We start from the raw sequence: 13,312 nt of genomic DNA, 5'->3' as shown, positions 1-13,312 counted from the left end.
TCATAAAAATATTAGTACAGGTAACAAGTTTAGAAAGGTTACAGTATAAGATAAATTCATGAAAAAAGCTGACAACCATTTACAGTAGACATAAAATAAATTAAATATCTGGATCATGATTCAGATTTTTTACAAAAAGGTTTAAAACAATTCTAAAGGATTTAAGAATGTATTCAAAAATTATTATAAAATCCTAATAGGTGAAAGAGACATAAGTAAATGTATACTCTACAGGTAGAAAAGATGAGGATATTAAATATGTTAATAATTGTAAAAATTTAGGGTCATGTATTCTTTGAAAATTAAATTCTAATAAAAAATGCTCATATACCACACTCCACATACATTTTTTAAAAGTTCGTGAATCTTTAATAAACATGTGCATGTGTCTTTTTGAATTATGGTTTTCTCTGGGTATATGCCCAGTAGTGGGATTGCTGGGTCATATGGTAATTCTGTTTTTAGTTTTTTAAGGAACCTTCATACTGTTCTCCATATCAATTTACATTACCACCAACAGTGCAAGAGGGTTCCCTTTTCTCCACACCCTCTCTAGCATTTGTTTGTAGACTTTTTGATGATGTCCACTCTGACCAGTGTGAGGTGATACCTTACTGTAGTTTTGATTCGCATTTCTCTAATAATTAGTGATGTTGAGCATCTTTTCATGTGCATGCACCCCAAGGTTCACTGCAGCTCTATTTACAATAGCCAGGTCATGGAAGCAACCTAAATGCCCATTAACAGACGAATGGATAAAGAAGATGTGGTACACACATACAATGGAATTTTACTCAGCCATAAAAAGGAACGAAATTGGGTCATTTGTAGAGACGTGGATGGACCTAGAGACTGTCATACAGAGCAAAGTAAGTCAGAAAGAGAAAAACAAATATCGTATATTAATGCATATATGTGGAACCTAGAAAAATGGTACAGATGAACTGGTTTGCAGGGCAGAAATAGAGACACAGATGTAGAGAACAAACGTATGGACACCAAGGGGGGAAAGTGGCGGAGGGGTGGTGGTGGTGGTGTAATGAATTGGGAGATTGGGACTGACATGTATACACTAATATGTATAAAATAGATAACTAATAAGAACCTGCTGTATAGAAAAAAAAAGTAAAATTCAAAAAAAAAAAAGAAATTATTTTCTAACATAAATGACTATGATACCAATTAAAGTTCAACTACTTGCAACTTATCAAAATGTATGTGGCCAAAACAGCTAGCTGGCCATAAATATCCTTCTCAAAATTCCCAACAATCACAGATGTTTCCCTTATATGGTTGTCCAGCTAAGGATCTCCTTTTTTAGACTTCTATTTCCATCTGTGAAGGAAGAAACTTGTGACCAAGCAATAATCCACCTACAAGTTGAAAAGTCATGTTAAAAAAAAGTTTGCTTGATGTAAAAGAATGAAATTGGAACCTTCTCTAACACCATATACAAAAATAAACTCAAAATGGACCAAAGACCTAAACGTAAGATGATACTATAAAACTCCTAGAAGAAAACATAGGCAGAGACCTTTGACATAAACTGCAACAATATTTTTTAGGATCCCTCTCATGAAGCAAAGGAAATAAAAGCAAAAATAAACAAATGGGACCTAATTAAACTTAAAAGCTTTTGCACAGCAAAGGAAACCATTGACAAAATGAAAAGACAACCTACCGAATGGGAGAAAATGTTTGCAAGTCATATGACCAATAAAGGGTTAATATCCAAAATACAGAAACAGCTCGTACAACTCAACATCAAAAAACCAAACAATCAGATTAAAAAATGGGCAGAAGAACTGAAAAGACATTTTTCCAAAGAGGACATGCAGATGGCCAACAGGCACACGAAAAGATGATCAACATAGCTAATCATCAGAGAAATGCAAATCAAAACCACACTGAGGCATTACCTCACACCTGTCAGAATGGCTATCATCAAAAAGAACACAAAATACAAATGTTGGCGAGCATGTGGAGAAAAGGGAACCCTTGTACACTGTTGGTGGGAATGTAAATTAGTGCAACCACTGTGGAAGACAGTATGGAAGTTTCTTAAAAAACTGAAAACAGAACTACCATATGACCTAGCAATTCCACTCCTGGGTAATAGCCAAAAAACCCAAAAACACAAATTCAAAAAGATACATGGACCTCAATGTTCATAGCAGTATTATTTACAATTGCCAAGATATGGAAGTAACCTTAGTGGCCATCAACAGATGAATGGATCAAGAAGAGGTGGTGTGTGTATATATATATATGTGTGTGTGTGTATGTGTGTATATATATATATATACACACATACACACACACACACACATACACACACACACAGGACTACTACTCTGTCATGTAAAAGAATAAAAATTTGCCATCTGCAGAAACATGGATGGACTTGGAGGGCATTATGCTAAGTGAAATAAGTCACACAGAGAAAGACAAAGACTGTATGGTATCACTTACATGTAGAATCTAAAAAATAAAATAAACTAGTGAATATAACAAAAAAGAAGCAGACTCATATTCTAGTGGTTACCAGTGGGGAGAGGGAATCAGGGAGAAGGGCAATATAGGGGTAGGGGAATAAGAGGTACAAACTATGAGTTATAAAATAAGCTACAAGGATATACTGTACAACACAGGGAATACAGCCAATATTTATAATAACTATAAATGGAGTATAACCTTTAAAAATTGTGAATCACTATATTATACACCTGTAACTTATGTAATATTGTACAGTAACTATGCTTCAATTTAAAAAAAAGTCTGCTTGAAACTATAGGCATGCTACCAAGGCAACCTTGCAAAGTCCCCAAGGAAAAACACAGGAGCAGAGAAGTTATCTCAAAACTTCATGGTAGTTTACCTTCTAGTTATTTGTGAAGTTCTTTAGACACACACACACACACACACACACACACACACACACACACACACACACACTAAGCAGAAGGCTATTGCTAAGTAGAGTGAAATGGTCAGCAATTTCAGAATGATATGGAGAATGGGGCTGAAAAGAAAAAAAACAATTTCAGAATCTGCCAAAAATGGGCTTTAATATGGGCCCTAGTAAGTACTCCTGGCTGTCAGATGGGACGCTGAGACAGATACTATATACTAGTGGATATGAACCAGGAGTAAACAAGGCTTTACAACAACTGCAACCCAGCCTCCAATAAGTTTAATTCCTACTAGATAAAGGTAAATTGTCCCCAGTCTATATGTCTAACAAAGAGCAAGTGAAACCCTCCTTACAGGAAGAAAATAATCAATGAAACCTCTATAACATTTCATTATACTGTCTGGCATTCAATAATAAAGTATCTGATATATGAAGAAACAAAACCTAAAGAGAAAACAGAAGTAAACAGAGATGACTCAATTATTGGCATTATCAAGAACAAACTTTGAAGTAATTTTGATTAATATGTAAAAAAAAATGAACGACAGAGGGGTCTATAAAAAGAAATTATATAACTTAAAAATGCAATACTAGGAATTAAGAACTTGATAATAATGTTTAATAGCACATTAGACAAAACAGAAGACAGAATTAGAAAAAAAATTAGGAAAATTAGGAAAAAACATCTAGTGTGAAACATGGAACAATATGAATGGAGAATAAAGAAATGCGCTTAAGCGACATATGGAATATGACTAAAATGTCTAACAAGAAATTGAAAGTCAAAGAAGGGAAGGAGAGAGAACATGTGACATAGAAGCAATATCTAATGAGATAATGACCAAGAATTTTCTAAACCTATGAAATACACAAAGCTACAGATTCAAGAAGTACCACAGGCTCCAAAAGAATAAATATAAAGCACATCTAGACATACCATGAAAGTTTTAAATGTACATAGCTACCAATTTAAAACTTTATATCCAGCAAAATTATCCTTCAAAAGAGAAGGCAAAATAAAGACATTTCCACACAAAAACTGAGAGTATCTGCCACCAAGAGACCACATTAAAATAAATACTAAAAGGAGCTTTTCAAAAAAATAAAAAATAAATAAAATAAAATAAAAGGAGCTTTTCAGGAAGAAAGAAAATGATTCCAGATGTAAACATGGAGATGTAGGAAGAAATAAAAAATAATAGAAACAGATTATATGTGGGTAAATATAAATGAATACTGACTGCAACAAAAACAAAAATACCCTGTAGATTCTAAATATATATTGAATTAAAATCTATGACTACTATTACAAAATGGTAGAACAGGATTTAAAGCATTCTAAAAGCTTTAAAAGTGGTAAAAATATTTATATTAGACTTTACTAAGTCTAGAATGCATGTTATAATATCCAGGATAATGACTACAAGAACAGAAAAAGAATATATAACTAATAAGCTAATAAAGGGGAAAAATAGAAAAATTTAAAAGTCCTATTAATCCCCCAAAAAGAACAATATAGAGAAAAAAACAGAACATAAAATATATGGAACAAATAGTATGAACAGTAGGTCACAGATTTAAAACCAATTACAGTACAGTAGTTACAGTGTGTAAATGCACTAAATATCTTAATTAAAAGACTCAACTATGAAAAACAAATAAATATGCTGCTTACAAAATACCACAGCTTAAACATAAGGAAACTGAAAGGTTAAAAGTAAAAGGACAGGAAAAGATATACCATGCAAATACCACAAAGAAGCTGGAATAGTTATACTAATAGTAGGTAAGTAGAATTTAGAAATCATTTCCAGAGATAAAGAAGACATTTTAATAAAATGGTCAAATTTACCAGCAAGATTTAATACAGAATGTGTACACATTTAAATGACCTAGCTTCAAAATGTATAAAGCAAATATTGACAAAACTAAACATAAAATAGCTAAATTCACAACGAAAATAGATTTTAATAGATCTCTTTCAATAAACTGATAAAACGGACAGGGGAAAAAAAGGCTCTAAGAATACAGCAGATCTGAACAATATTATGGACAAAATCTATCTTAATAGAATGCTATTCCTCAAACAACAAAACACACTTTTTCCCCAGTGGACACTCAATATTCATAAAAACAAAATTAACCATATCCTGGGCCATAAGATAAGTCTCAACAAACTTCAAAGAATTAAAATCAGAATATGTTAATAGACCACACTGATATCAAGGTAGAAATCAACAATAAAAAGACAACCAGAGGGCTTCCCTGGTGGTGCAGTGATTGAGAATCTGCCTGCTAATGCAGGGGACACGGGTTCAAGCCCTGGTCTGGGAAGATCCCACATGCCACGGAGCAACTAGGCCTGTGAGCCACAACTACTGAGCCTGCGCATCTGGAGCCTGTGCTCCGCAACAAGAGAGGCCGCGATAGTGAAGAGGCCCGTGCACCGCGATGAAGAGTGGCCCCCGCTTGCTGCAACTAGAGAAAGCCCTCGCACAGAAACGAAGACCTAACACAGCCATAAATAAATAAATAAATAAATAAATAAATAAATAAGACAACCAGAAAACCCCTAAATATTTGGAAATTAAGCAAAACCCTTCTAATCCATGCATAAAAAATGAGAAAGTATTTTTAACAGAATAATAAAAATACAACATATCAACCCTAGTAGCTGTGCTTAGAGGAAAAATTACTCTCTTAAAAGGCATATGCTGGGAAGAAAAAAGACAGAATATCAATTATCTAAGCATCCATTAAGAAGTTAGAAAAATTACAGCAATTTAACCCAAATAAAATATAAAAAAACAACACAACAACAATAATGAAACAGAAAACAAATGTATAATGAAGGGAATCAAGCAAGTGACATTTTGGTCTTTAGAAAGACTGCCTTTGTTGGGCTCCCTTAAAACTGTGTGCTGACATATCACTAAATTCTGGCCAAAAGGACGTGAGCAGAAGTGGTATGTGCAACTTCTGGGCAGTGCTCTTAGAATGGGCATCCCTTTTTGCCTTCATGTTCTCTCCTTACCACCATCACTCACCCCCAGCAACCTGCAAGGTAGGTACATTGTGAACTATCTTTGAACAAGCAGATTAAGTTACAGCCTGCGAATAGTGGAACAAGATGGAAAGAGCCTGGTTCCCCTACATTACACCAGAGCCATTAAACTGAGTCATTATTCCATGTTTCTAGAAAGAATATTTAGTTCTACCATGCATTAGCTACCTTTTGGAGGGGGGACCTCTTGTTACAGCAGCCTAATTAATATCTTAATACAAAATTTCATACCTAAAAATTGGCACTACTGCAACAAAGTAAAAAATATCTGTGACTGATTTAGCAACTGGATAGACAAGGAACATATCAAAATACAAAGCTGATAATTCTAACAATGCTAGAGCAAAATATTTGGTAAAACTGCTACTGGTGGTACCTAGGAAGACAGACCATGTTCTTAACAACAACAACAACAAAAAAGCCTAAACTTTTAGCTAGACAGGTCTGGCTAGAATCTTGATGTGTATTAGCTCCTTCTTTCTATTGTTTGCAAAGGCCTATAAGAGAAGGGAAAACACTGAGGACAGCCAAGCTCTAAATAGGAAACTCAGCAAGAAATAAGACTGTGGCTGCTATTTTTTCTCTGGCAATTTTTGTTAAGATCAGACACGGGAGACAAAAAAAAAAAAAAAAAGATAACAGATGTGGCTATCCCCCTCCCCCAAACCTACTGTTAAAGTAGCCTTTACTAAGTCAGGATGAAGGGAGGATAGGCAGATGACAGATTAGTAAATAAAAGAAGAGTTCTATAGCCAAAAAAACCACCCTGTGAATAAATAGTAGCTTTGGATATTAAGGTTACTTACAAATGGAACAACCTAGATGGCAAACTAAATGTTTAACGAATTAAGGACTGCCAAAGAGACCAATATCTGGCAAACAAAAGCTTGTTATTATTAAAACTGCTAAAACAATCTCCAAGTAATAAACTTAACAGGAAGTAAGCTGTGAAAATAGTGCAGTTCCCGAAAAAAGACAACAGCCACTTCAGATGTGTCTACAGTGGATAATGATTAAAAAAAAAAAAAAAAAAAAAAATCTCTCAGAGGGGAAAGCCAGAGCCACGTGAGAAAATGAGGACAATGTCCTTTCAAGAGAAAAAAAATCAAAGACTCCAACATGTGCTATCCAAGGAATTTACTCCACTGCTGGAGCTTAAAGTTTTCACAGTTCCACTCAGCAGGATATGATAATTGTTATGAATCAATGACTGCCAAGTGTTTCCCATTCTTTCTTTTTCTGAATGGGTTTTTAAATTGCAATTATCCTGCCCTTACACCACTGTTATACTAGTGGTTGTGTAGATAGTGGTGAAGTGTGTGCCTGTTGAAAAGCGGTAACTTATTTGTTTAGTACTTAATATATTGCCAGATCAAAAGAAGTCACATGCAGACTCAACAGAGAAAACTGTCACCTAAAGATCTTGAACTCTGAGCTGAGATTTTATCCCTTGAGGAAGAAGTGAATATGTTCTATGGGTGAGAAAAGACAAGTATGGATTATTTGTATGAACAAAGGAAGAAACCTTTGAGTGGACTGTAAGAAGACCCTCTAGTCGCCACCTGTTATCTGTTCTCCTTTTCTTCTACAGTAACAGAAGTTTCATCTGAGCATAACATAGCTCAGAAAAGAGACCACATTCTCCAACCTTTTTTGAAGCTAAGGGTGGTCATACAGCTACATTCAAGCCAAAAGACTGTGAATAGAAAAAATACATGTAAAATATCTACGTATAACCTAAAAGAGAATCAGTATGCCCTCCATTTTTTACTTCTTCTCTTTGCTTAGAGGTGAGCCATCAGCCTTGCAAACTAGGGAAACAGTCTATCCTATATCCTAGCCAATACATAGGTATTTACTTTTAACAAAATTACATCTTATATTTCTATGTTGTTAATACTTAGAACATTTATACTTCTATTACTCCTGTAGAAGCCCAAATATTTTTATAAGCGTTTTATATGAGTACTAGGAGTCAGACAGTTAACTTGAAAAGACGTCTTTGAAGAAATGAATTTTAATCAGTTATGAAGAGGAGGAAGGCCAAGAGGATATTAGAGAATAAAATACAAATGTGAAGTATGTCAAAACAAAAGGCTGATGGTACAAATAAGCCATATGGAGAAAAGCAAAAAACATGTCTGAGCAAAAATGTCTAGATGGGAGAAAAAAATTAAAAATAATAAAACTGAAACAGCACAATAAACAATTGGTAGAAAGTCTTAAAGGCCTAAAAGCAGTGTGGAATTGATATGGTTAGAAAGTCAGAGTAAAGTCTTCACTGAGAAGTGTCTAGATGAAAGCAACTTCTTCGTGAGACTATCTCCACAAACACATAAAACAATAAGGAACAACTGAAAAAATGAAAGAGTTTCAAAGCTGGTATAATAATCTACATTAGGCTCTACAAGCAGAAAGAAAGGTATTTTACAGAGTAAGGTTGGAAAGTATGTAGGCACTTTCTTAAATGATATACACTAAATACAAAATAGTTTACAATTAAGCTGATAAGTAAATAGTAAACTCACAGTAGTGATTTTTCCTTTTCTCTTGACTGGAAGAAATGGGCATGCTCTCACTTGGAGATCTTTAATGGCAGCGGTCATTGTATTATTTTCAAAGTCACCTTGCCAACAAATCTCACATTGTGTTGTAATGACTAAGGCAGGAGCATCATTTCTTGTCATATCAGCCACAAACACAATTTCAGGATTTTTAATAATAATATTAATTTCCCACTTCTCTGATTGTTGTACAAGTACTAAAATAGAAATAAAAACAATATTTTAAAATAGTTATAAATCTTTCTTATATACATTACTTATGAAAAATTATTATTTATAGGAAAATGTTATTTTCACTCTAAGTAAAAAGTAAAATAAAAGAATCTTAGGTCCCAAAGGAATTTACTGCAACTCTCTTGGTATAAGATTTAAAGAAGGTATAGCCATAAGAATATTTCAAAATGTAGGGAAAAATCTCCACTATTTAATGGCAGAGCTGGAAATAAATCTAGTTTCTAACTCTCAGCTTGACACGCTTTCTACTATACCACAATGAATGAAATATGTAAAAGATAATAGAAAATTATAAATATTGAATATAACAAGAATAAAAGAGGACTTAAAGTTAAAATACTATCTTTAATTATGAAAAGGAGTGGCTGTTTCATTATTCTCTCTCCATTTTCTTCCAACGAATTCTTTCAAATTACTGTCTTCAAAGAAGTACAATTACTTATTTTAATATAGGTCTCATAATTTTTGAAACCAATACATATTTACACCTTGAAAAATATGCAAACTGTACATCTTATCAGAAAACACATTTAAGTTACCCTTTTACCTCTGAAAAATAAAGATTTTTAACTTATTAATCCACTTAACCTCATCATCTAGAAGGCTAATCAAGGTAAGTGCTATTATAGCACTTCAATAATACAGATATTAAATGTTTTAGCCAATAACTAACCTTCTTCTTTAGCAGGCCATGTTTGAACACTGGTTTCTACAGCAGTGCCTGTAGTGTAGGCCTCAAGAAAGACATTTGCAACTGTCAGCAGAAATTCCACACTTGCACAAATATACATTTCTTGAAGGACTAAATCAGCCACCCAACCGTCTCTGACTCTCCTATACCTTATATCCATCATGTCCTTTTTGTCAAACCCAACTGTTAGTCCTATCATTCTGAAAAACACAATAATAACAATTCCTATGAGTATCTTACAAATAATCAAACACACCAATGAAACTCAAAGACCTCTTATCCCTTTCACTGACAGCAAACCAGCATTCTGAAGTCATTTCTCTTAGTAAGATCACAAAGTACTCCAAATAATAAACTTACAGACTTCGGGAGCTCAACTGTTTCATAAATTAGGAAGTATATCCTTTTTTTTTATTATTTTTTTTTATTTTTTATTTTTTTTGGCTGCACCCTGCAGCATGTGGGATCTTCCCTGACCAGGGGACGAACCCGCACCCCCTGCAGTGGAAGCACAGAGTCTTAACCACTGGACCACCAGGGAAGTCACCAGGAAGTATATCCTTAAGAAATTATCAGAATTTTGAATCTCAGCATATTTTTTTCTCAATTTTTCATATATTGCCCATTACAATTTGCATGGATTAATAATTTAGATAATACAGATTAATTTAAAAACCGATTTAATTACACTGATTATTTCTATACAACCCATCAATCAACCATTCAGCAAGAACAGCACATAACCAGGGCATTTAAAATGTTGGCTTAGAACTATGGACTCAACTGCATGGAAGCTCTGAAGATTTTAGTAAATACCCAGAAAATGAACATGCAACTTTGGGAGTAAGTTCTGTAAAATATACCAACCGTTTCTCAAGTAAAAACTTAGAACACTATTACCTAGGAGTTGCCTTCTTGACATGAGGCCTTTTGTCATCTAAAATACAGTTTTTTAATGAGAAGGAAGAAAATGTTGAGTCATCTGTAGACATTTTTAAAGTACTTATAATATTCTCCAACTTAAATTCAGCAAGTTTCAGAGAAGGATCACGAATATCTGTAAAGGAAGTCTGTGGAAGAGGAAATCAATACAAATTTTACACAAAAACACAAATTTATAACATATTTTAAGACATGAGATACCACATTCTCTATCTCCAAAGAGCTCATAATGAAAGGCATGAAAAATATTAACTTTAAAATTTTATTTTTCATATCACTGGCTATAGGAAAGATAACTCATTTTAAAAGGCAAATAGTTAAAATTATTTTATTATTAAAGTGAAAAGATCAACAATTTTTCTCAGAGGAACAGATATTCCAAAATATAGGAAACAAGAGAAAATATATTTTTTTTTCTTCAGCTTACCTGTTTAGGATCTGGACTATACAGTACCATGGTGAGATAATCAGTTCTGAAACTCATATTTAGTGTTGTCTTAACTTGGGAAGCATGTGAATGTACTTCTACCACAGCAGCTGTCACTACAGTTGTTCCTTGGAAAAATTAAAGTTATTGGACAAAAGAAGAAAGTCAGGAATGGTAGAACTCATTAAAACAGACCTGAACTAGATTTAACATAATTATTAAATAAATGGGTAGGTATAATGTTTTTCAAAAAAATTTAAAAGATTTAAAAATTCTGATGTTGGGCTTCCCTGGTGGCACAGCGGTTGAGAATCTGCCTGCCAATGCAGGGGACACGGGTTCGAGCCCTGGTCTGGGAAGATCCCACATGCCACGGAGCAACTAAGCCCGTGAGCCACAATTACTGAGCCTGCGCGTCTGGAGCCTGTGCTCCGCAACAAGAGAGGCCGCAACAGTGAGTGAGAGGCCCGCGCACCGCGATGAAGAGTGGCCCCCGCTTGCCGCAACTAGAGAAAGCCCTCGCACAGAAACGAAGACCCAACACAGCCAAAAATAAATAAAATAAATAATAAATAAATAATTAAAAAAAAAAAAAAAATTCTGATGTTGAACTCACTAACTCCTGGCTTAGGATTCTTTACATAATAACCTGAGAGTATTAATTAAACTCTTGGTTTACTTTTAATAAACTCTTGGTTTAATTTTTATAAAACGAGAATAAAAGAACTAACCACTGGGTTTGTTTTGGAGATTAAGCAAAACAGCATGCGTAAAATGCATACTAGAGTACCTGGTATATGTGTTTGGTATTTAAGTTTTACTTCAAAATCTAAAACCAAACAAGATACTTTAGATGACATTTAAAAAATTGTTCCGCTAAACAAAAGGATCCAAAATTCAATCTTTTCTACATTTCATATTTTTGGACAAGGTATTATATATACATGGTACATATTAAATGGACATATAATAAAAACATAGCAATTCCTAATTCTCATTATACTAGACTCCAGAGACAAGTACCACCATTCCAGGTAACTTAGTTTTTAATTTAGGTAAAATTTACATCCGTGAAATGTATAGATCTTATCTGAAACATTTAACGAGATTTGATAAATATATACATCCATGTCACCAACACTCCAATTAAGATACTCAACATTGGGGCTTCCCTGGTGGCGCAGTGGTTGAGAATCTGCCTGCTAATGCAGGGGACACGGGTTCGAGCCCTGGTCTGGGAAGATCCCACATGCCGCGGAGCAACTAGGCCCGTGAGCCACAACTACTGAGCCTGCGCGTCTGGAGCCTGTGCTCTGCAACAAGAGAGGCCACGATAGTAAGAGGCCCCCGCTTGCCGCAACTAGAGAAAGCCCTCGCACAGAAATGAAGACCCAACATAGCAATCAATCAATCAATCAAATCTTTAAAAAAAAAAAAAATGATACTGAACATTGACATCACTCCACAAAGTTCCCTTACACCACTTTCCCAGTCTATCCCAACCTCCCTACCATTCTAATTTCAATCATCTTAGATTAGTTTTGTTGGGTTCTTAAATTCTGTATAAATGCAGTAAGATATATCATACTCTTTCATGTTTAGTTTCTTTCAGTTAATATTTCTGAGATTCACCCATGTTACTGCATGTGTCAGTAGCTCATTCTTTCTTATGTACTCTGAAAATGCACTGCATGAAAATAAAGTTTATCCATCCTAGTGCTGATGAACATATGGGTTATTTCCAGATTTAAGCTATTATGAATAAATCTGTTGTAAATATTCCTAAATAAGTCATTTTGTGTATATATGCACTTATTTTGGGGTGCGGTGGGGGTAAATACTTAGGCTTATAATTGTTTGTTATAGGGTAGGTATACATGAACTGCCTAACTTTGTCAAAAGTAGTTTACTATTTCACTTTCTTAAGAGCCACATGTGAGAGTTTCAGCTGTTTCACATTCTCGTCAACATTTGGTGTTGTAAGTCTTTCAAACTTTAGTCTGGTAAACGGAAGTCTTCCTGGTAAATAACTATGTTAGCACCTTTTCATGTGCTTACTGTCCATTTAACCTATTATCCTTTCTAAAGTATCCAAATCTTTTGGTCATTTGTTTTTTAAAAAGTTACTAATTTCAAGGAGCTCTGTATTCTAGGTATAAGAACAAGGTCAGATAAAGGCATCTTGAATATTTCGTCTAGTCTGAGGCCCAATTTTTCACAATCTTGATACTATCATTTTTTTCCCCCTTTTTAAAAATTAATTAATATTTTCTTGGCTGCGTTGGGTCTTCCTTGCTGCAGCGGCCTTTCTCTAGCTGTGGCGAGAGGGAGCTCCTCTTTGCTGCGGTGCACGGGCTTCTCATTGCGGTGGCTTCTCGTTGCGGATCGCAGGCTCTAGGGGCGTGGCCTTCATTAGTTGTGGCGCATGGGCTCAGTAGTTGTGGCTCGCGGGCTCTAGAGTGCAGGCTCAGTAGTT

General features: G+C 34.6%; 1 protein-coding gene across 3 annotated transcripts in view; it reads right to left on the bottom strand.

The window, feature by feature from the left end:
- Nucleotides 1-13,312, bottom strand: part of VPS13A (vacuolar protein sorting 13 homolog A) — a 259,530-nt gene that overhangs the window by 84,449 nt on the left and 161,769 nt on the right. For all 3 annotated transcript variants that reach the window (XM_036854831.1, XM_036854832.1, XM_036854830.1), the window contains exons 36-39: nucleotides 10,837-10,964; nucleotides 10,368-10,537; nucleotides 9,450-9,667; nucleotides 8,507-8,739 (exon numbers count right to left, since the gene is read on the bottom strand). In XM_036854831.1, coding sequence (XP_036710726.1) covers nucleotides 8,507-8,739; nucleotides 9,450-9,667; nucleotides 10,368-10,537; nucleotides 10,837-10,964 — 749 coding nt within the window. The remainder of the gene's footprint in view (nucleotides 1-8,506; nucleotides 8,740-9,449; nucleotides 9,668-10,367; nucleotides 10,538-10,836; nucleotides 10,965-13,312) is intronic.

This window comes from Balaenoptera musculus, chromosome 6 (assembly GCF_009873245.2).
Source record: "Balaenoptera musculus isolate JJ_BM4_2016_0621 chromosome 6, mBalMus1.pri.v3, whole genome shotgun sequence".
NCBI classification, from domain to species: domain Eukaryota; kingdom Metazoa; phylum Chordata; class Mammalia; order Artiodactyla; family Balaenopteridae; genus Balaenoptera; species Balaenoptera musculus.
This window is presented reverse-complemented; position numbering and strand designations above follow the sequence as displayed.